Here is a 23,972-nt window from a genome sequence, read left to right on the forward strand (position 1 = left end):
GGCTTGCAGAGATGGATCACAAGGGCTTGCAGAGATGGATCACAAGGCTTACAGATGGCTGCGACATGGAGGAAAGTGAAGTACTGCTAATTGGCTGAAGTTTTCTGTGTGCTGATGGACCCTCACTGGGACTCCTGCACATCCTGTCTGTTCTATGCCTCTGAATTTTTCCCCACTGATACCTGTTTCAGTCATAGACCAGAGCTGATAGTTCTGGAACGATCTCCCTCCTCCCAGTTCATAAAGTGAAACTTAGGGAGAAAACATTTATCCTTACTGAGGCTCCTGCTTATCACCATGTCTTCAGCTCGTGAGGCACGGTGTGAACCTGGCCTGGGAGGCTGCCAGGATCAGAAAAGCATAGACTGTTTTGCTTATCTTTATTAGTGGGTATCTGGAAGCTGTACTGTCCTGTGCCTGTGCTGAGGGCTGGCTGTGTGTCAGTGGCATCCTCTGCAGGACAGCAGGTCTGCCCCTGGATGCTTCTGGGAGGGTGGGTCTGCTTTTATTTCTAAAATGATACTCTGGAGCATGTTCAGAGCAGAGCTTTGTGCATCTGCAGAGTTCCATATCGGAAGGAGTCAGAAGAAGATAAAATGGAAAGAATTGAGCTGGTTCTGTTGCAGTGTGGGTGTCATCCCATCTGATCTGCAGGAGGCTGAGGATCTCCTGTGTTGCTGGTAGAGTGGCAACGCGATGCACTGCCTCTGTTGCGTGCAGCTGTAAGGGAAGTCAGCAGGAAAGGGCAGTTCAAAACATTCATGGTTGCCTCTTTAGCAGCTGAAAGCAGCGAACTGCTGCACGTGGCAGTTGATATTGCAGAAAAAAAGACTGGTGATGTATTAGCACCTTCAGTGCCATGCCAGGCAGTGACTTGAGTAATACAGTATGTCCTTGCATAAATCTTCATGAAGAGTTTGTGTTGCTTGTGCTCAGATTTTATATATATATAAAATCAGCTCTCTTGATTGCATCATCTGAAAGTGTATCTTGCTTGCTTATGCTTGTAATTTGGAGAGTTTTGTGCTTGGTTGGAATATTTCAGATTAGCCTAGTTTCCTCTTCCCTCCCCATAAAGGAGAGTTAAATAAAAATAACTGTTAGCTTTCGCGGGCGTGCGGTTTGGCGCAGACCAAATGCTTATTTTATCTGAGGCCTCTGAAGGTGGAAGGAGATGTTTCAACAAGTCCCTTGGAGGCTGGCAGAGGCGCAGGGCTGGAGAGCTGCGTGCCGTTAGCACATCTGCATGCATAGGTGGAAGCCATCACCCTGCTGGCTCTCACCGGCCTCTATCAGGGCTGCTCTTGGTCTTGCTTTTGCACAAGTCCTCTTTTGGCAGACAGAAGATCCGAGGCTGCGTTTGCCGAGTCTTTGGGAAGGTAATTCTTGGCCAGCCACAACTTTGAATACAACTTTTTGAGTTGGAATGGAGAGATGAGGATTTCCAGTCACCGAAGGTGCTCTTCCACTGTTCTAGAAACTCCTTTTTAGGTCAGATTGAATAAATCTGATACTGCTGGAAAACAAAACCGTGGAGAAGACGGTCTGAGATTTGCTGGTTCTGTGGATTTGTCTGCAGCGTTGAAATCATCTGGGATGGGTGAGCTGCTGAGTGCTGGGGCAGGAAGTGAGCTGCGGCTAAGGTAGCACCGTCTGAATGCACACTTGTCAGAAAGCTGCTTTCAGCTAATCCCTGGGAGGAAGTGAGCTATAATCAGTACTCTGTGAGCTAATCACAGGAAATCTATTGCTCAACAGGAGCCTCGAGGGGGGGGTGGGAGGGGAAAAAAGGAAAAAAAGAGAGGAGTGTTAGAAAAATACCCGTGCAGACATTGCATTCTGCTTTTGTATTCAAAAAATTTTTGGCCCGAGAAAATAGAATATCTGCTGAAAAGACCAGCCCTCCAGAGTGCATTGATGAGCTGCACAATGCCTTTGTTTGTTTTCTTGGAAGGTCTTTTTGCTCCCTTGTCCGGAATAAAGAAGCATCACGGCTTGTCTCCTCCAGGAAGGTGTTCTACTCACGAATGGTGGTGCTGGGAAGGCTGAAGACAAGATAACAAATTAGGTCAGTGTGCTGGGAATGTCTCTGAACATCTCCCCAGGGATTTTTGTGTTACAAATCAAGAGTGAAACACGACTCTCAATCTCCCTTGTCACACCAGTCTTTTCTTGGAAGTAGCACAAATGAGTTCTTTTCTTGTATTTTTTTTACTTTGTCTTTTTTTTTTCTTTTTTTTTTTTTTTCCCACTCAACATTCGCCTTGGAGATTAAGTTAAGGCATCTATTCTGCTCTTTTCCTCTGTGCTGGACCTGCCTGTCCCGGATGCTGCTCTCTGTGCATGACAAGCGTTGCCAGCAGCGCCCTGTAAGGCTCTGCAGGAAGAGAGCAGATGACAGCGCTGCCGCCACGCCGACTGCTGTGAGGATAACTGGCCTTTCTCAGACCTCATGCCCTGAGCCAGAGCGGGGCTGGGCAGAAGCCCTTAAGGGTCAGGCTATTTTGCACTCTTTGTATCTCCTCTCTTTTCTTCTGCTCCTCCCATCGGACATCTCATAGTTGTGTTGTACTGATTTCAGGTGTTGTGCATGCAGCCGTGCCCGAGTGCTCTGCACTTCTTGCAGCAGTCCCGGTGCTGTCCCAGTGGGGTTCTGTAGCCACATCAGGCTGCAATTTCAAAAGCAAAATGGTTGTGTTTCTTAGTATCACGCTAGAGGGTAATGGGTTACTTCTGCTTTTTGGTCAGCCCTGTAAAATAGACTTCTGTTTGACGTTTGTGTTGCTCCTTTGGTGTTACATTGATGATAGATAAATAAACTGAGTAATTTTTACCTGCACGAAGCAGGGCTGAGTTCAGTTGGCAGCTCCAAGAGCTTCCCATCAGAGTGTAAGTATTGCTGAGGATTAGTTATGGCTGCTGAGAGGGGCAGCATGAAGTGAGGCTGTGCTGTGGCAGGGGTAGGAATTCACATCTGTGCTATCAAACAGCTCCAAGCTCAATATTGCGTTTTCCAAGCATTAGGCCGGTTTCTTTTTGCGTCACATCCTAGACATTGAAATAGAGGTGAAGCTTGGAGGACACAAATATATTAATTTGAACGTTTTACAAAGAAACTCCAACTCCTTATGGATGTTATGGATCCTCAAGATTTTTCTCTCTCTTCCTCCCCCTGCTCAAGGCCTTGCGGTTCTGCACAGTTCTGCTGAGGTATGGACACACATGATGTATGTTTAAAAGCTGATATGCTCAAGTAAAGCATGCTAAGAAAACTGTGACAGCATGCAAAAGCAGGTAGGAAAGTGCTCGTCTTTGATTTCATTTTATTTCCCTTTAGTCATTCTGCAAACAAGACAGAGATGAAAAACATTTGTCCTTTCTTAAAACTCAAAGGAGCTGAAGAGCAGCCCTAGGGCAGAGCATGCTGCCCTGCTGCCCAGCATTGGAGCCCTCCTGCTGCTTCTCCAGCAGGACAGAGGATGCATTTACTCTTCTGCTTCTGCAGCTCGAGTTGTGAGGGCACTGAGGTCTGCAGAGGATGAGGAAAGTACATCCTTTGTCCATAGGGGGTACTGTCATATGCAAGAGATATACACCAAGAATCAGAGCTGTGCGGTCACAGGCTCTGGCCCCTGTGATTATGTTTTGTGGAGTAAGTAGCAGAGCTGTTGGGAGGAAAGGGTTCAGCTCTGTGTCTTTTTTTGTGAATGTAGTGGGTTGCAGTGCTGTTCTGTGGTGGGAATGAATCTGTCTGAAGTCTGTAGTTAAGTATGGTTTGCAGCCTCACAGCTTGTCTGTGGTTCTTTCCATCACTTTCTAGTTCTGGTAATTGAACATAGTGCCACTGTGACTGTGAGGAATGCACAAATCCATTATTAGTAGTAATGTTATCTTCACTGGCTAAGGTGAATCCATTTCCATTGATAACATCCTTTTCTCTCTGTTACCTGTACTTGATTGTCGATGGGACAAGAATGATTGCCCCTACCTGGTGTCTTTTCCTGTGAGAGAAGAGGAAAGGAGCTTCTAGATGTATCTCTGCAGTCCTTTATTTTATTTCTCTATTTTTTTACCTCTTCCAATCATGGCACCTAAGGCCAAACCTCTACAACCACTTCAGAAGTGCTTCCTGGGCAATGGAAGTTTCCTCTGCATAATGAAGAGGGGCTTAAGGACAAAGGAGGAGGGAACCGCTCCTTTCTTCTGCTTCTTCAAGCTTTAGTGAGCTTGAAGGATTTTAACTGCAAATAACAAATGCATTTCCTTAGGTGTGATGCTGATCCAGAGCATTCTTCCACAGCCAGTTTGCTCCATCAGCCCTGAGCTTCTCTACCTGATGGTCCCTGCAGCCCCACGTGGACTTGTTTTCTCCTCTCCTGCTCCTCCACTCTATTTCAGGTAGAGTCAAGGAAGCTCCTGAACACAAACCAGCTGGTTGGAGTTGCAGTTCAGAGGTTCAGTACAGGTGCTGTTACATCAGTGCTTTGAAGTGCCTCATTTTCTGGTGGAATAGATGGATTTGGGGTTTCCATATAGTTGCTTCCAACCTGTTGCTTACTGGTTTCTTCTCTTGAACATACGAAGTGCTAAGGAGTAGTTATCTTCAGCTGTGATGGCAAATATGTGATGAACTTGTTTGTGCTCTTATCACTGAAAATTCAGAATTTTCACTATAGTGAGGATTCCATTTTGTAAAACATGCAAATAAAAGTGGGAAAGTGTAAAAATTGGCATCCTGAATCTCATGTTACTGCATTATTAGGTGGCTGGGCTGTCAATGAAAGGATGCAGGGACTTAGCATGGGCTTGGAGGACCAGTCTGTCTGTTTCAGACACAGGCTGGTTGGCTGCCTTTGCATCTTGCTGTTGCTTATATCAAGCAGCTCAAAGCAACGCATGGATAGATGGGTTTTACCCCCTTGTACTCCAAGTGCAACTTCAGAGCTGTGTTCTTGCTGACACAGACCCTCCCTACTGTACTGTCCTACCTCTGCACTCCTAAAAACTGATTCTGTAGAGCAGGACTCTTCAACTGTGGTGATTTGTACAAGGAGATTATATGCCTCAAACTGGTGGCACATGCTTTTGTGAAAGCAGTGCTTATTGTTAGGAAAGAGATTGGAGTTAAAATCCCTGTGGATTGGCTGCTCAGTCGTGCTGTTAAATTCCAGGGTTCTTTTTTCTCATATTGCAGGGTAGGTACTGGAAAATTGAGAAGATCCTGCAGATAACTTGCAACATCTGAAAGAGCAATCAGTAAGCAAAAATGGAAGGCTAGGAACCACGGTCTGATCTACGACTGCGTCCCCACCAGCTGAGTCCAGTGCTGCAGGCCTATTTATCACTCTGTCATCAGGAAGAGGGCTTGAAGGCAGATTTGTCTAGGTGGATGTTGTGCAGCTTTGACAGCTGTTTCCCATCAGTCTGTAAGTCTGTGGGGCAACCCACACATGGTCACTTCTCAACTGAGGCTGCCAGAACTTTGGTTCGTGCTGTTTGTGCCTCTGAAGGTATTTGTGCAGAAATGATGTGCTTTCGTGGGCATTCATGGTGGTAATGCATTTCAATCTCTTTTGAGCTTCTCAGTGTAAAAAAGCTTGCTCTCGTGCTGCTTTGGGCTGCTGGCCTGCTTTGCTTTTCCTAGTTGGGATTTGGCAGCGTTCTTCTCTGCGGTGTGTAACAGCAAGGAAGGACAGCCCTCCTATTTGCAGTTCTGTGAAAGCCACACACAGTGTGCAGTGCAGTGTTTATACTTTGTGAGTAAGACGTGGGTAGCGATAGCAGGTTGTACTCACCATCCCAGCCTGGCTCTGAATGGCACTGACAACATCACGAGAAACAGAGGAGGGGTGCTGACTTCTCTTCCAGGGGGCTTGCTCATCTTTTGGGCACATTGAGGAATGAGGGGCTTGTTTCTTATTCAGCTGACATGGAGAGATGATTTCTGTATGCTATTTACAGCCTATGCCTTTTCCTTGGCGATCAGCAAAAAAAATCTCCAGTATATCATGGGGAGGGAGGAGAGGCTGCTGTAGGTTTCATTGAGTGAATGTGGAACGCCTCCTGCAGATGCTTTGTTGTGCTGCGTGTTGGCACTGGTAGCTGTCTCTTTGTGCTCACTCTTGTGTTAAGAACTCTGGTAGGGTTATGACAGTAGTGTGTGAGTGTGCATTTACATGGGTGTTTCTCACAAGTGAAGAAAGTGTGGGATAGAGGGTTGAAGCTGTGCACGTCCTTGCTCAGAAGTGGAATACATCTAGTAGATCTGTATCCGTGCTCTTTTATTTAGGCTGTGTAAATTGGGTAGAGATATTCTTGATTCTGCTTAATGGGGACGGTGTGTTATGGCTCTAAACGTAAGCTGTTCTGCTTTCCACAAGATAAATGACAAGAAAGGACTCTGTAGCATGAAGCACTGAGCTAGAACTGCCCTTAGGTTACACTAGTGTCCTTATGTGCTTTATCACTTGCATGTATGAAGCCTTGATGTAAACAGTTAGCGAACCAGACTGGGGAATTGATGCACATCTTAACTGTTGTTTCTGACTGGCTTGGTGTTATCACTGGAGAAGCCTGTCACTGCATCCCACAAGTGCTGCTGCTTGCACTGTGAAGGGGTGGCCCAGGGTGGGAGTGGGGAGCCAGAAGGGAGGAGGAAAGGAGCTTTTCCTTGAGGGAAGCATCAGTGCTGAGCAATGCAGCGCTTGCTGTGCTTTTCAAAGATGAATTTGTACCTCCTTTCCCTACTGGCCAACAAAAGAAATGCTCTGTTTCTGTCTTTCGTGCTTGCTTCATATGGTTTAACCAATATTTCTGTTTCAGAGACCTCACTAGCTGTTCAGAACCATGTCTGACAACGGAGAACTGGAAGACAAGCCACCAGCTCCTCCTGTGCGGATGAGCAGTTATGGGGGAAAGGACCCGTTGTCTGCCAACCACAGCTTGAAACCTCTGCCCTCCGTACCAGAAGAGAGAAAACCTAGGAATAAAATCATCTCCATATTCTCTAGCACTGAAAAAGGTAAGATGCCTCAATGTTCTATCTATTTCTTTATTCTTCTTCCAAGGTTTTGTAGCGCGTTATGCATTTGAGTCCATAATCTGCAAGTGAGATTGTGGAATTTCTTTACTGCAGCCTGTCTGAGTATTAGAGAAAATGCAGGAAGTTTGATCTGTGTGTTCAGTGAGCTGTTCTTTCCCTTTGCCCTGGGTTGCTTGAAGATGAAGTGCTCAGGAAGAGAAACTGAATGAGTCCTTAAGAAAAGCCTCAACCTAGTACTTGTCACGTTTGCTGCATTTTTCAACAACCCTAATAAATGTTTCTGATTCCTGCATATCATGTTCCCTACCATTTTGCTAAGTTAAGAACAGATTTTTAGTTTAAACTGAGCATCCATCTGTTTTGGAAGTTACTTGATGTTAATGACCGTTAAGGTGGTACCTTTGAGGTAAGAAGTGGGAAAGCAGGGGGTATTTGAAGGAGAATAGGGAAAAATGAAGTGCTCCTCCAGAGATCAGATCTGTGTAACTGCACATTTCAGGTTAATTACCAGCAGGGGAAAATCTACCTCTGTGTAGAAATGGCTTCTAACGCCTGCTAGAATAGAAGCATGCAGAGATTTACTGGCCTGACCTGAGACTGCAGTGTGTTTTGTTACTCTGTACCCTTCAGTGTTTTTTAAAATTTATTCCTGACAGCAGTCAATACTAAATGTTAACGCATGTTGACATCAGTTGTGTTTTTGGATTGACTCAGCAGCTGTCACTGGTAGTTGAGTGCACCCTGTCCTGCATTTTGGGACCAGTTGAGCTGTGTATCTGTTTACAAACACTTGGGAATGGGTTACAGAAATATGACGTGCTCCCTATGGAAGAGCAGACACTGAGGCAGAGGAATGTGTTGTATTGTTCTGTCGGTGTTAGGAAAGATGTTGCACATTACTGCCTTGTCACGGGGAAGACCTGGCTGCTCTCAGTGCTTTCCAGTTCCGCTCCTGGCTTCCTGCACTGGGTTGGCACTGATGTGTTAGGTAGGCCTGGTTCAGACGTGCTGACACAGGTTTGTCTGCTGAAAGAGACTTTGCTCCTCTGGTAGCTCATTCACTCCACTAAGAGTTTCCCCCAGTGCTGGTGTTGGTTCTTACTCAGCTGTGAACAAATGGCAACAAATGCTTGCAGCAGGCTTCCTACACTCACAGATAGCTTGCCACAATGTGGCAGCGGTGCTGCTGGGGATGGTGGGCGTGTTTTCCTTTTCAGAGGATAGAAAGGTTTGGCTTTTGGAAGCAGAACAGTTATTTCACAAGGTCACTTATTGTGCAGCAACTGGCTGTGGATGCATGACAGCAGTACAGGTGGTGGTCTTTTTATCTGGTACAGGTAAAAGCCTTAAAGAGGTAAGTCTGTAAAGCAAACGTGAGAAGGAAGTGCAGGCTGGTAGCAACACCTTGAGAGCAAGACTTGGGTCTGTGAAGGAAAGTGCTCTGAACTAATAATACTGAGTAAGACTTGCTTGTGCTGTGAAATGAGCTGCTAATGCAAGCAGGCACAGGGTGGCTGGAGAGCTTTGTAAAGTGTTACAGTGCCTTTACTTCTCCTCAGACATTTCCTCTTTCCATCTTGACAGTGGGTTCATTCATTGCTGGAACGGCCATGAGGGTGGTTGGGGCATTGTCTAAGGTCACCTGAAATTGCTTTAAAATGTGAATACTTCAATTTGTTCTGTAAATACTGTAAATACCAACATTCATCTGCATGCTTGTTCAGCGTGTCTGTGGATCAACTGATACTTGGTGGCGCAAAGTAGAAGTCCTTACAGCAAAAGTTGTGCCACTTTGTCTTTTAGATGTTGAAAAGTATTTGAAACAGTGTCCTTCTGAAAAAAACTTCTGTGTGGTATCACAGTATCACAGAATTGTAGGGGTTGGAAGGGACCTCCAGAGATCATAGAGTCCAACCCCCCTGCCAAAGCAGGTTCCCTACAGCAGGTCACACAGGAAGGCATCCAGGCAGGTCTTGAACATCTCCAGAGAAGGAGACTCCACCACCTCCCTGGGCAGCCTGTTCCAGTGAATAATGATTGATAATGATGTGATATGATGGTATGATAACGTGGTTGGTGGTAGTTGTTTGTTCATTGGCATAGCTGATGTGCACTCCCATGGGAAAGGCCTGTTTGAGGAAAAGGTGGCTTTTTATTCTGTCCCTCCTGGCTGTCTCATTGAGTCCCTCAGCTCCTCCCATGGGAGGTGGGCTGGGGCACTTGCTGCAAGCAGCAGGCTGAGCACAAGCAGGGCTCCTGCCCCAACTCTGAGCTAGTTCTGTACTGAAATAATCAGCAAAAAATCACATTTAAATCACCTCATCAGGGAGCTTTTGCCACCAGTTCCATTGTTCCAGATAAGTGATGAGATAGTCATCTTTTTTACTAGAGTACTTAATTGCCGTGAATTTCCTTGGCCAAGCATCTGAAGTCAGATGAACCTGTGTGCATTTTTGGAAAGCTTCGAAGCAGTCTTCTCAACCCAGAAATGTTTATTCTGGAGCAGAACTTACTGAAGGAGTGCTGCAGGGAATAGCCCAGGCCCCAGGGTCGTGCATGCAACGTGCTTGGACAGCAGACTCAGAGCAGAGCCCCATGGTTTCAGCTGTGCTTTGGGGACCTGAGGTTTGCCAGTGCCTCCTGGGCTGCTGAGGCCGTCCTGCTGGAGCATGCTGCCATGCAAGGCTTTGCACAGGGGCCCCTTGCATTGGTACAGGTTGGTGATGCAGGAGGAGTGCATGGCTAATGCATTTCAAAGGGCTCAGGCTTCATATGGGGAAAATCCGAAGTTCACTTGTGCTTCAAAATGACCGTTGCCCTTTATTAAAGGGATTCCCATTTAAACTGAGAGCTGTGGTGCAAACATAATTGGAGGTTTAAAAATAGCCTGGCCTCACAGTGGCCTTGTTAACAGAGTCTCAAGTATGTCTTGCCAAAGCATGGCTCTCCGGACTTGCCTCTTGACTGGAGTTTGCTGCTTGTGCATTTGTTTAAAGTCTCTGATCTGCTGTTCTCTTGGGCAGAGCTGTGTTTCGGCTCCTGCCTGGTGTACTCGGGAGATGTGTATTTGTGGGAGGATGGGGTTTATTTGTGCAGCACATTCTGGATGATTTGAGCACCAAGCCATGTTCCTTAGCTGTTAAGTGCTCTGGTACAGTAATCTTCCTGAGGAATATAGCTCTTCTTCCTCCTGCTTTCACATAAACAACTGCAAAAGGTTGGGAAGGAGCACGGCTTTCCTTAAAGATGTTAAATGAGAACATTTGACAGTCCGTTTGCTTTTTGGCTCCGACCTGTGCAGCCATATTAAAGATATCCTGTTTATAATAGCTGTGTCTTTCCACTGCATTGTTCAGCTGAGGCAGCCCACATGGCTTTTCGTTTGTAAGCATTGTCCTGTGTTCCCGTCCTTCCTTTCCTGCCAGCAAGAGGGGATTTTGGACAGTCCCTGGCTCTGGGTGCTGTGACTTAGCTTGCCCCATCACTTGCCCCGGCAGCGTTTAACCACAGTCACTAAGCAAGCCCTATTCTATCTGCACTTTTTCTGTAATGAATCTTTACAGCTTTTCATTTCTTAAAGCAAAGCAGTTTTTGTTTGTTTCATAAATGCTACGGTAAATGCAGCTGATTCAGCTCTGCTCCCTGAGCCCATAGGCATTCTCAGGAGTTAACATGCTGTTTTCTCAGTATCGAATGAGACACGCTCCACTGCTCAGTGCCTTGCAGTGTGAAGCCTCAGGTGTCAGGTCTCCTGCAGAGCAAACAGCAGCTCCTCTGCCTGGGGGAAGCAAGCAGGACTCGGCCTTTGTTTCCTGAAACCTTCCAACTCTGAACCTTTTCACTAAGTAAAGAGAACGTAATGGTGCCTAACTGGGGTTGGTATTTAGAGCTCAACAGAAACTGAAGACAATTTGCAGGGAATGGGAATGGGAAAAAATTCCCAAACCATACCTTGTGCATTATAAAATATCTGAACGTAATTCAGTGTGGGTTGGGTTGTGCTTGTGGTCCTTCTCATTATCTTCTGCTTCTGGTGTTTCTTAGATTTGCTTTCTTGTTATACTTTTTTTCTTTCCCCTTTCAGTTTAAATTACATAGTTGGTCTGAGGCTGTCAATTTTTATCTTCATTGAGGAAGGCGTAGTTTGCATTAATTACCTTGAGCTGAAGCAGTGGGACGACTGAGTTTTAACTGTCTTTAGGGTGCAATTGAGATTGAACTGAAGTTCCCTTCAGAGCTGTTCTTAATCCACGTGAAAATGTCAGCTTTTTCCCTTGTGAATGTTTCATGTGTTCCAGAGCTCCCTGTGCTCTGGGGCTCGTAATCTCTGATTTGATTCCTGCCACAGCGCAGTGATTTGAGTGAAAGGAGTTGGTGATTGTTACATGAAGTCTGTACTTGAAGGTATCAAACTCCTGTGTCGTGTGTGTAAATGCTGCCATCCAGCAAAAAGAATAATGGTTGCATTCATCCCATTCATTTTGCTTGGATTTCTTATATGAAATGGGGACAGTGGGACGTTAAATCATTACTCAGTAGGTCTCTCCTTGCATTTTCAGGAAGCAAGAAGAAGGAAAAGGAACGACCAGAAATCTCCCCGCCGTCAGACTTTGAGCATACTATCCATGTTGGCTTTGATGCTGTCACTGGAGAGTTCACTGTAAGTCGCTGACAAATCAGCTGTGGGTCAGTGCTACAGAGAACATTGTGGTGTTTTAGAATGAAGAGTTAATCTCTTTGTTCTTATCAAAGACATAATTACACTGTGTATTTATAAAGCACACAGAGTAACGAGACTGTGACCTGTTAGTGTTCCTGCAGTGTCAGTATCACATCCAGGGCTTTGTCACCTGGGAGAGCCTTCCTTAAGAAATGCTGCAGGGAAGGAAACCTCCCTCTTCAGTTCGCTTTCCATAGTTTGTAATGCCGGTGCTGTTGAGTGCTTCTGTATTCCCATTCCTCATGACAAACTGAATATACCTGGAAGGCACAGTGTTAGGAAGGGCTGGAGCCCCTGAGTGCTTGGGATGCTGAGACATCCGGAGGTATTTCAGCTGTGTTTCATCTGTTTCATCACCTTTGTAAATCTCTCACATATTTTGGTGTGCTTAAGGCTGCACATGTTATGCTTTTGTTCTGCTTTTTAAATGGCTTTTTCTTTCAGGGAATGCCAGAGCAATGGGCTCGGTTGCTACAGACCTCAAATATCACCAAGTTAGAACAGAAGAAAAACCCTCAGGCGGTACTTGATGTGCTGAAATTCTACGACTCCAAAGACACAGCAAAACAGAAATATCTGAGCTTTTCTGCTCCAGGTGAGATGCAAGTATGCACAAAGCATCCTGAAAGGGGAATTGGGCATTCCTCTTTGTGAACTGTTAATCTGATTCAAATGCTGAAAGAGCAGCCTACTTTTCAGTAAGGAACAAGAAATTTGAAGATGGATTTAACACTTACTGGAAACTGTCGTTATCCAGTAAATTTCCCACTTTAAGTGGAAAGGGAAAGAAATGGAACCAGTTAATTCAAAGTAGCAGCCAAATATAAGCACAGCCCATGAAGAAGCTGGGGATCTGTGACTGATCAGCTGGTTTCGTAGTGGAGAACTTGCTCCTCTGGTCTGTGATTGAAATGTGTATCTAGATGCTTTTTATCTGTGAACTTGCATGTTCCTTTTACCCGCATAATGACACCAAAGATGTAAAATAAGTTACTGCTCTAGGTCAGGAGCTACATGACGGGGCTTTAGAGCAACTGTCCTACAAATGCACACAGTTCCTTTTATGCAGTTCCCTTCCAAAGGACTTGCAGTCAGAAAATAGCTTAGTAATAAGGCTTTGTAATGTCCTCATCCTTGACTCAAAATACAGCTAGTGGAACACATCTCTATTTAATCACTAATTCACATCTCAGTAAGACAAGGGTGCAGGTGTGCGGTGGGCAGTACTGAGTTTGGAAAACTGTGTCCAGGTGAGGTGAAGAGCAAGTGGGGAAACAAATAGTGCTGTCTGCTTTGGAAACTTCCTTCTGCTTGGAGATAGAGTGCAGTACTGCTTTCTTTATTTATTACTCTCGGATTTTGTTTTCTGAGAAATGAAGAAATCTGAGGTGATCCCTGTTCTTTGTGCAGTTTACTTGCTATGATTTTTTTTTTTCTGAGGATTTTGTCTTTTTCATTTTTTCCTATCTAGAAAAAGATGGTTTCCCTTCAGGAACACCAACGGTGAGTGAGTTTACTTTACGCTGTGTCGTCTTAAGCGCGTTTATTGCAGGTCTCCTGTTTTTCCTGTGTACCAAATCTTATATCAGTTGTAACAGGTTGCTTATACCCATCAACCTGTACTTTTCTTTTGACGTGAGTAAGAACAATCTTAGATTTTATAGGAGAACAAACAAACAAAAAAAAACCCCAAACAAAAATTTAATGTTGCGAGGAAAACAATTTTGTTTGTATTTGTGTTTTCTTGAACTTGGGGAAAAAAATGCAGACCAATGCCAAAGGTTCAGAGCCATCAACAGCTGTGGCAGATGATGATGATGATGATGAAGAAGCCCCGCCTCCTATTATTGCTCCGCGCCCAGATCACACGAAATCGGTGAGAAGTGATACAACTGATGGTGCTAACCTGCATTTCACAGAACTTTTGTTTTTTGTGATTATCCTGCACTGCCCATCCAGCTTGCTAAGTCTCAGGATTCCCTGATTCGTTTGACCCTGGTAGATGTGCATACTGCTATTCTGTTATTTTCACCCCAGCAGCACAAACATGTGAGTTATCTGTACTCATCAGTTGATGCTGATTCTGCTTCACACAGACTGAAATGATGTTTCTAAACTTGCAGGATGAGATAAGGCTGCAGTTTGGTATTGCTGCAGTAGTCATTTGCAGCTGTGAACTTGCATTGTTTTTCAAATGTATGGCTATTGTATGAACAACTCAGAAGGAAACAGAATAAAGCTCTAAGAAAATCCCTGGGACTGGGGACAACTGGGAAATTCCCAGGCATTAATGATGCTTTTCATGCTAAAGCACAGATCTTTTCTTTTGTCTTTTTTGGGGTAGTTATCCTCACTATCCAGTATTGATTCCTATTCTGTGAAAGATGAAAATTGCAGCAAGGAAGTAAAAGGAAGGGCCCTTTCAACTATTTAGCTGTCATAGGTTGCAAAGAATAAGCAGGTAGAAAACCCCAAAAATGTCTGTCTGTGGCAGTTAATCTCCAAGCAAGCATCTGTTCTGGGCAGAAGGAGTCTGCATCTTTCTTTCAGAGGCCAGTTGGGTTGTCAGCATCTTGTCTTACTGAAATACAATGCCTAATTTCTGCCTCCAAGCTGTTAGGTAAAGCGGTGCTTAGAGATCTTGGAAAATTTGTGATTGCTTTTAACTGAAGGTCTGTGATTGTAAATGCACAATTTAAATGAGTGAATGTTATCTCCTCAAAACAGATTTATACACGGTCTGTAATTGACCCCATCCCTGCACCAGCTGGTGACGCTTCTGTTGATGGTGGGACAAAGTCAGGTGATAAGCAGAAAAAGAAGACCAAAATGTCAGATGAAGAGATCATGGAGAAACTACGTAGGTGTTTTTCATTTCAGATAAGCAAAGACTTCAGGATTTCTGGGGCAGCAGTCATTAAGCTTTTTCCCTGGACCCTTATTTCTGTGTAGGGTTGTGTGAATACTGTGCTTGGTTGGTGGTGTGTCAGACAGTAGCTGGGAGGAGCTGCATGCAGACGTTTCAGTGCTTTGGAGGTCTGTTGGGTAAAAAGGCTTGTAGAACTTTAATTTAAAGGTTGGTTGTAACACTGCTATCAGCGTGTATAGTATATCCATAATACCTCAGAATATTCTTGTTTCTGTTGTAGCTTGTTCTGTAATCTTCTTGAAGATAATTTTTAACCACAGTCATGTTCCTGTGCTTTAGTCAGGAACTGACTGGTTTCTGGAGCAAGCTAACCTAGTGGATTTGTCATAATCTCATGTGGGGTTTTGCTATGTAGAAGACTATTATTACTTGAGATAATGGGAAATAGCATGATCTGTCTTGTTAAGAGTAAAGCCTAGCAGGATGATTGTCTGAAGCTGGGCCTTTTGTGAACTGAACCAGGAGCCTTTGGCTGTTCTGTGCTATTAGTGCTGATCCGCTCTTGGAGGTCTCTTGGCCAAGGCAGTCTTGCTGAAGGGGAGCAGTGGGATTGATGTGTTTTTTACCATGAGCTGGCAGAAATTGGCTGTGCTACAACAGCAGAGAACGTTTCCAAAACCCATGGTAAGATTCTGTGAGGTAATGTTTTTCTTTTTTTTTCTTAGGTACTATTGTGAGCATAGGCGATCCCAAGAAAAAATACACCAGATATGAAAAAATTGGGCAGGGGTAAGTGTTGGTCCCAACTTTTATTCCCTGTGAGTTGGTTCTAAAGGCAGTGTGTGCTGTTCTGTCAGGTAGTTGCCACTTTCTGAAGCCCAGCAGAAGCGTTGGCTTTATTAGGCATTGATAAAAAGATGATGGGTGCTTTACAGTGCTGGAAGTTCCCAATTGCAAAAGCACAGCCCTGTGACAGCTCTCTGGGTGTATTTAGTCCTCTTCCAGTAAGATGCATTCAACCATTTTGTAATACAACCACTGAGTCTCTTGAGGTTGGTTTCCCGTGTGCTAAGCTAACAACGTTACCTTGACCGATTTACTGCTCTAGTGTTCCTGTGTGCAGTGTTCTGAGCAAAAAATATCAAACTCTAGCTTATCCAGCTTTCATTACATGTAGCTGACTCATGCTATATGCTTTCCAAATATCTTTGTGTTTGTGAAAGGGTTTCCCCTGGAGGAAGATGAAAAGTAATACATGCTGCAGAAAGGGCTTCTCAGCTTTTCCGCTTGCAGTTAGCAGCACAAATTATAGGGCCTTAGCTGAGCTCAGGAGGCACAGATTGGCTCATAAATGAGAGTACTTCTGATGAATTTGCACCAGCTGACACTTCTGTGATACTGCTTATTTTTAACACCTTCTTTTTTATTAAGCTCTTAAAACTTTGAAGACTGACACAACTTGCTGTTTGTGATTGTCTGTTCGGGTGCATGTAACATTTTTGTTCTTCACAGGGCTTCAGGTACCGTTTTCACAGCTATTGATGTGGCTACTGGGCAGGAGGTAAGATTCCCATGCTTATGGCGTTGAAAGTACTTTTCCTATAAATATGTTCTTTAGTGGCTGAAATAATCTAGCTGCATTTCTTTCAGTGGCTCCAATCTTTGTTATTACCTCCCAAAAGAATGTCATGGTCATTTGTAACAGTGTGTGCCTTGTTTTGTAGTAATCAGATGATGAGAGCTAAAAATAGAGGTGTTTTTTTTTTTCCTTTCCAGTGTAGAGCACAGGGAGTGAGATGTTCCAGACACGTGCTTTGAAAACAGTTTATCTTTCAAATATTGGTGGCAATAATACTCTAGATGTTCAGAAATAAAACATCTGGTCTTTCAATACTTCTCCTCTAGTCCTGTTTTGGTAGAGGTGATTTGATGCACCTTATCTATATGGAAATAGCTTGTCCCCATCTTTTCTCTTTTAATTAAAATGCCCTCTCCACGTTCTGCTCTGTTTTCACTGCTTGATGCCTCCAAACTCACGTAGTAAAGATGATGACATCAACAGAATTCTGCATCCTTGTCATTCAGGTGCAGTCTCTTAATTCCCCAGAACTAAAACACTGGGAATTAAATGCTTTAGTTTTTCCTTAATCTTCCTTGGAAAGTCTGAAAATAAGAGTTCGTTTTGTTGCTGGTACATAATTGCCCTTTCATCAGTAACCACATCTACCAGTACTGTAGTAGAATATTACATTGTAATAAATGCAAGCCTCTCAGTTTCTTGGTGCATTGTCTCTTAATGTGCTTCCTGCACCCTGCAGCACTTCGTGTCCTCTTACTGCAGAGTGAAGGTTTGGCCTTACTTCCTTTCTTAGAGCTTCTCTGTCCTGTTAGACAGATGGTTTAAGAATTGATTGCTTGTGTTCTCTGTCTTCATGTGTTAAACTGATACCATAGTCTGACTTCCTCAGTGCTTAATGTCTGTGGAAGAGAAGGAAGCTCTGACAGTTCTGTCCAGTGTGAGAAGCTCAAAGAAGGATTTCACTGCTGTTTTCAGTTCTCTAGCGGGGAAAGGTGTAGGAATGAGGAGGATAGATTGCTCTTACAGATGCACATTGACAAGACAAAAGATAACACACACCTTAAAGAATGGTAAAGTTAGATATTAGAAATTTAGGTATTAGAAATTAGAAAAGAGTGACCAGACGTAGAACAGGGGCCCAAAGAGCTGGTGGAATCCTTGCTTGTTGAGATCTCCATTCAAAACTCCATTGGGCAAGGCCCTCAGCAGGCTGCTCACAGTCAGCCACTTTGGGCAGAGGGGTGGCCCTGAGGTGCCTTCCAGTCTCAGTCTGTGATTCTGTGCCACATGTTCTCTTGTTTTGCTGCCTTTGGCTATATGCAGGAATCATTTCTGCAAGATTGTGTCAGTTACTGGGTTAACAATTCTTTTAAATCTGTCTTAAGAGTCTGGAATACATAATCTAATGAGCTTATTTCTTGGTCAAGAATGTTCTTCCCTTCTCTTTCTGGAATAGGTTATTGTCTTAATTGCTTGGAGACTTTTCTGGGCTTTCTTTCTCTGTAGAGTGGTATGTCTCATGACAGTATTTTCCCTATGACAGTCACTACAGACAACTGATGATTCTCCTTTCCTTGACTACACCAGTACCTGTGTACAGCTTCCTGGAGGTCATTTCGGTTCTCTGATTTTGAGTTCTCTCTCAGGCTAATTCCTTTACTTGTACATTGAGAAACTATTTATCTTGCTGTATATTTGAACATTCTCACTTCCCTATTTGATAGTTTGCTACATCTTATTCTTTCATTGCTTTCTCTGTTGAATTGTTTGATTGATCTTTTCTGTCCATAATAATTTTTGCAGCTCCTTCTGTCTTCCAGCGTTCTCAGACCCAAACACTAAGCTATTCAGAAGATGAAAAAAAAATAATTGCTTGCCTTGCTTTGGGTGACAGCTCTAAGTAGCTACAAGCATCTCTTCTGCTTTAGGCCTGTTATGAATTTAGGCAGCTGTCTTTTTATCTCCTGAAAGTTTCCTTTGCTATCTGTTTTGGCTTTTGCTAGATTGAAGGTTTTGGATTGTTTCAGCTGCTGGAGTAGGGTGTTGGCTATCAGTATGAGTTGTATGCTAATAAAGTTGTACTCTTTCAAGTTGTATGCTAGTAAGAAGTCAGCTTGCCAGCTGCCAAACAAGCTGTGCTGAACTCCCTAATTTTGTTATGGAATCTCTCGCCTCTTCTAAGCTTCTGCTGTATTAAGAATGACTGCAAGGTTTTGATACTCAAGTTTGAGTGATTGCCGTTTCGTTTTGTCCTTGTCAGGTTGCTATCAAGCAGATAAACCTGCAGAAACAGCCCAAGAAGGAGTTGATTATTAATGAGATCTTGGTAATGAAGGAGCTAAAGAACCCCAACATAGTCAACTTCCTGGACAGGTAAATGAAGACAGCTGGCTGATCCTTCATTCCTAGGGGTTTCAGAAGTTTCAATTTGATATTCTAGTCATAGACCCAGACTTCCTGTTTATCAGGGTCTTTAAAAACAAATGAGGTTATATTTATATTGTCATTTAAAAAAAAATGTTTTTAAAGTCATCTGTTATAAGGAGTGCTCTTAACGGTTCAGTATGAAGCTTTCTGTCATGAACACAGTGCTGTGTGTAGCTGTGCATCAGTGGTGGACAAGAGTACAGCTGGAAAACGCTGTGATGTAGGGTGTTATCCTGCCCATTTAGAAAGCACAGGGCTTTTATTGCCAGCATAAACATTTCAAGCTACCTGCCAGAGATCAGCTTTCTTTATATATGCTCTCGAAGTGTTTGTGAATCATTTCCTTGACCAGAAGTCACAGTGCTCTTAGCTGTCATTTTTCAGTTCTCAGTCTCTCCTGATGGCACGTGGGCATGCTGTTTGTTTTGTGTTTGCAGTTACCTCGTAGGAGATGAACTGTTTGTGGTGATGGAGTATCTAGCTGGAGGCTCACTAACAGATGTGGTCACAGAAACGTGTATGGATGAAGCACAGATTGCTGCTGTTTGCAGAGAAGTGAGTATTGAAATTGAGGAGTGGAGGAATGCAAGTGTGCTCTGCTCACAGAGGTTTTATGGTGCACATACATCACAAGTAATTGCAACAGTTGCTGTTGGATCCATTCAGTTAGGAAGAACGAATGATACTAAGAGCATGATTCAATATTAAAATCAGAGAGACACGTGGAAAATAACGAAGCGAATCTCACCCATAAAATTGTGTGTGCAACCTGGAACACAGAAGAATGGCACCAGTTTTGAGCTGGGTGTTTGGGTTAAATACTGGGGCAAACAAAGATGAACTTGATGCAGACTGTCCCTGTCTTGTTTTAGTAGCTGTTTTCATTGCATGGTAAATCTGTAGTTCTGCTTTCTTTGTAGATTTGGTAGGAAAACAATTCTCCAGAAAATTCTAACTGGAGAAATTTTAAGTATGATTTTGAGAGTTAAAAATGTGTGATGATGGAAAAGTTATCAGTGACTTCTGACCTCAGTCAGAGTGCCAGCATCTAGCTCAGGCTTGACTTATTATGGCAAAGGAAGAAGTAATTGTATTATCTGCTGTGCAGAAGAAGCATAGGCTTTCAGAGCCCCACTTGGCTATGTGAACATGACATCTGCTTTTGATGATTCATCCAAAGGGAGGGGATGGAAAACAAACTTTACATTACATTAACTTGTATGGACAGGTAATGATTTCCTGAGAAACCAGAGCTGGAAGCAGAGAAAGACTATTTACAGTAATCTTTTCAGAGGTAAAAGTTGAGTATTGAGCTGTTGTACTTCATGAGAACCCTGCTGCCCACACTGCCAGATACCTGCCATTCTGTAAATGAATACTGCTTTGCTAAACCAAGCAAAGGTACAAGCTGCCTGCTGGGGATTACAGCTGTGACACAAGTGGCAAATGCAAGATCTTTTGCTAATGTTAAAAGAGAATATTTTATACTTTTTTTTTTTTTTGGCCTTTTTTCAAACTGCAAAAGTAAATTTCATTACGTTTCTATGAGGAAACTGCGTGTGAAAGATTTTAATCTAGAAATGAGCAAAAACAGTATTGATGACATTCATAATTCTCTGTCACAGTGGTTACTTCCATGTTGAGAATGAAGCATTCCAGTTGGTGAAATTTCATGCTGAAGGGCTCTCATTTAGTCTCTTACAGTTCAGTTCCTCCACTTGTGGAAATGTCGTGTAGCCAAGTGAACATCTGTGATGATGATGGTTGGATTTCTGGGTTTGTTAAGGTAGCAGAGAAGCTGTGGTTCAGTTATCTTTGACTTCTAGGGATCTGAAGAGTATTTAATGAATTTATGTATTTGTTTAGCACAAGAGCTTCCTCTGCTGGTTGTTTTAAATAATAACCTATAGCATCTGTTTTTCCATGCTGGTTATGAGTTAAAGCAGTGTTTTGGGATTGATGTTGAGATACAGAAACTGCATTTCCATATGCTAAATTTTTCTTTTTTTTTTTTCTTTTTTTTTTTATTCCCCTCCCATCCAGTGCTTGCAAGCGCTTGAGTTCCTCCATGCCAACCAGGTCATCCACAGAGATATAAAGAGCGACAACGTGCTGCTAGGGATGGATGGATCAGTTAAACTAAGTGAGTACCAGGCAGTTGTTTCAGTGTTCTGCTTTCACTTTCCCAATAAGCTTTGCATTAGTGAGCCTACATTGGTAGGAAGAGAGCTGACAGGGAAATCTGAGGTGATTTTTTTTTATTGCAGATGAATGATAGAAATTAATTCCTTGTTATAAAGTGTATAACCTGCAGGTAGCTGGTATGGAAGTGCTGAGGGCCCTAATGCTTAAGATTCTGAGAGTATTATTCCAAAAGGACGCTGAAGCAAGCCTGTTGTCATGTGAGTCTTTTGGTAAATGAAGTAACTGGCAGCATGCAGTGATGCAAAGATGGAAATGATTGCAAGAGAAGAGTTGCAAGAAACTGCAGTTACTGTGTTGATCTTTTCAGATTGTCGTGACTTGCCTTTAATGTTTTGCCCTTTTCATTAGAAGGTCACTAACACAGAAGTTGGCTATTATTAACAGTTTATATTGCAGTTCAGTCTTACACTGCACTTGTACTGGGTGTCCTTTTCTTGGACTGAAAGTGTAATACAATTTCATTAATAAAATCATGAAATGACTAAAGAAACTGCTTACTTTTCAGGTAATTGTCATGCATGCATGAACTTGTCTTTAGTAAGTCAGTTTCTGGTGTGTGTAAACGTGGCAGAAAAAAAAGAACGTTGAAACTACATAAAGTGGCTGTCAGGAATGCTGGGAGAGGTGTGTGATCTGCCTTCTTGGTGTACAGCCATATACACAGCATTAAACAACCAAAAACTTAAGGGATGTGTTTGAGTAAGAATTTGCAATGCCATAAAAACACATCTCAGCAGTATTCCTTACTCAGATGGTTTGCAGTCTCTTGTTGGTCGTGAGATGGAGTGTGAAGAAAGATTATGAGCAGCCTGGCTTGCTTAGCAGTGTTGTTGGATGCTCTGCTCTCTTGTGTAGGAGTTTGTTTGTTTGTTTAAAGGAGTTGTGTGTTTGTGAACAAACAGAATGGATTCAGAAACCAGAGTGAATGATTACAGTAGAGTCACCTGGAGAAGGTTCAAAAATAAGAGCTGTCAATGCAAAGAAGTGTGGTGAGAGGACAGGGCAGCAGCCTGTGGGGAAAAGCACTGCCTCCGAGAGGCTGTGCAGAGATGATGGAGGGAGAGAAAGCAGGAGTTGGCTCTGAAAACGTGCTGGGTAAAGGGAAGGTCCTGTAGCTGTGGTAAGGCTAGCCCTCTGGCTGTGTTTGTAGAGCTTCTACCAGCTGTCTAGGTGGAGGGTGGAAGCTGCATCTACTTCAAGCTCTTCCCTTTCTGGAGGAATCTGCAGCAGGAAAAGACACCAGTCTGCCTGCCTACTGCCTGAGTCTCGGAAGGGATGTCAAGCAGTTAGATGATGATGAGAGAACATCTTGTGGAAGGAAGCAGCAGCCAGTGGGAGCTTTAAAGACACGTGTCCTGCCCAGAAAAGGGGCTGCTGTAAAGCTGCCCTCACTATTAATGCCTGCACATACTTACTGGCTAATCTGGGATCTACACCTTGCCTGTCTTTCCTGGCTGGTGGGATGGTGCTGAAGGCCCTGCTGGTAGCAGGAGGCATACACTGCTGCTGCTTCTCTGGTGTGTTTGTTGAAGTAGGCTGTGTGTTGAATTGGGCACGATACCTGCCAACAGGCCTGACTGAAAGAAATGCTAGTGAGGAACTCAGTAGCTTCTATAGGGTTGTTTTTTCTTTTTTGTTTTTCCTTTTCCAGGCAGCACTTTGACAGTGGGGGTGGGATAGTTCTTAATTAAACTGTCCTCTTAGTACAACTTAGCATTTTGAGAACTGTGGCTCTTTTGTTGGTACTGCTTGGCATAACACTTCAAAATTGATTCAAAATTTAAAATTCTCTCTCTTTCTCTCTCTCTCTCTTAAACTTAGTGTCAATAATAAAGTAAAATCTTCTTCCTGCCTTAACTGTGTTCTTATTGATGCTTTACATGCCTGGGAAGTGGGAGTGCTGCAGCTGGATAAAGTAACATGATGGAACATGCATTGCTGCTGCACCTGAAGGCTATAGGAATAGGTGACTTTTCTTGTTTTCTTGAGTGTGGTTGTTCTCTTCAAGTAGTTACCTTGTGGAAAGGTTTGCTTGTCCAGGCTCCTTCCTCTGAGTTTCCATGTCTCTGTCAGCTGTAGTGCCTGTATTTGATGGCCAAATTGCTGTGAAACGCTGAACTCAGTAGCTGCAGAAATGACATCTGTTTAGCAGGGCAGAATCCATGGTTTGTAGATTGACTTTTTTTTTTTTAGCTCGGGCAGTGTATACCATGCACAGAAGAGTTGCCTTTGCTGTTCTGCTTCGTTTCTTTTGGCTGGTACCAGTCTAGGAACTGAAGGAAGGACTGGGCAAAATACCATTCTTGTACAGGATAATACTTATGTCCCTTTTTGAGAGGACAGAAAGCTTTACCTTTTTCCCACATAAGTCTGCCCTGCTTAAACATCTTAAGGTTTTATGTGTGTTTTGCACATTGTAGTTTGTAATGTGGAGAATATGGTGGGGAGAAAAAATGTTCCCCCTCCATCAGAAGCCCCTCGAGTGTGGAGGAGTAACGTATGTGTGTAGTAATAGACAAGACTAAGAAGTCCATTTCCATGGATGCACCAAGGTAACTTCTTTAAATTCTGTTATCCTACAGCGGACTTTGGTTTCTGTGCTCAGATCACCCCAGAGCAGAGCAAGCGCAGCACTATGGTCGGAACTCCTTACTGGATGGCTCCTGAAGTCGTCACACGGAAAGCCTATGGCCCTAAAGTGGATATCTGGTCCCTAGGCATCATGGCTATTGAGATGGTGGAAGGAGAACCCCCGTACCTCAATGAAAACCCCCTGAGGGTAAGAAATACAGACATGGCTAGGACCGTTTGTGAGCGTTTATCAGGTGAATCTCCTCAGCAGGCTCAGTGTGATTCTTGATGGCGTCTTACCTTACCTTAAAAAGTAAAGCCCACAGACAACGAGCTTCAGTAGTGCAAGGAAATTCCATCCAACGGATGACTGCTGTCTTGAATTTGTGTTCTATTCAGAATATAAGTGCAGATTGTACCATGTAACTGAAACCTTAGACTTGGAATTCAGCCTTCTGCCTTAGTTTAGGAAAGGTAAATCCATTAGGATATGAAACATGCTGCTTTGTCAGTCTGATACTTTCTTCTGGAAGATATACAGACGTATCTCTTGAATAAC

General features: G+C 43.5%; 1 protein-coding gene across 4 annotated transcripts in view; it reads left to right on the forward strand.

The window, feature by feature from the left end:
• PAK2 (p21 (RAC1) activated kinase 2) overlaps positions 1-23,972 on the forward strand; it is a 38,440-nt gene that overhangs the window by 10,068 nt on the left and 4,400 nt on the right. The window contains exons 1-16 of one of the 4 annotated variants that reach the window (XM_042878057.1): positions 1,955-2,068; positions 3,182-3,294; positions 4,269-4,398; positions 5,195-5,510; positions 6,823-7,021; positions 11,602-11,702; positions 12,207-12,357; positions 13,234-13,265; positions 13,531-13,638; positions 14,490-14,622; positions 15,357-15,420; positions 16,144-16,192; positions 18,471-18,583; positions 19,075-19,192; positions 20,681-20,780; positions 23,425-23,621. In XM_042878057.1, coding sequence (XP_042733991.1) covers positions 6,847-7,021; positions 11,602-11,702; positions 12,207-12,357; positions 13,234-13,265; positions 13,531-13,638; positions 14,490-14,622; positions 15,357-15,420; positions 16,144-16,192; positions 18,471-18,583; positions 19,075-19,192; positions 20,681-20,780; positions 23,425-23,621 — 1,341 coding nt within the window. In that variant the 5' untranslated portion in view covers positions 1,955-2,068; positions 3,182-3,294; positions 4,269-4,398; positions 5,195-5,510; positions 6,823-6,846. Of the gene's footprint in view, positions 1-1,954; positions 2,069-3,181; positions 3,295-4,268; positions 4,399-5,194; positions 5,511-6,822; positions 7,022-11,601; positions 11,703-12,206; positions 12,358-13,233; positions 13,266-13,530; positions 13,639-14,489; positions 14,623-15,356; positions 15,421-16,143; positions 16,193-18,470; positions 18,584-19,074; positions 19,193-20,680; positions 20,781-23,424; positions 23,622-23,972 lie in introns of those variants that run through there. The other 3 variants (XM_042878056.1, XM_042878058.1, XM_042878059.1) reach the window with 3 other exon arrangements.

The sequence above is a fragment of the Lagopus leucura genome, unplaced genomic scaffold, assembly GCF_019238085.1.
Source record: "Lagopus leucura isolate 7727_CA_CO unplaced genomic scaffold, USGS_WTPT01 Super-Scaffold_100021, whole genome shotgun sequence".
NCBI classification, from domain to species: Eukaryota; Metazoa; Chordata; class Aves; order Galliformes; family Phasianidae; genus Lagopus; species Lagopus leucura.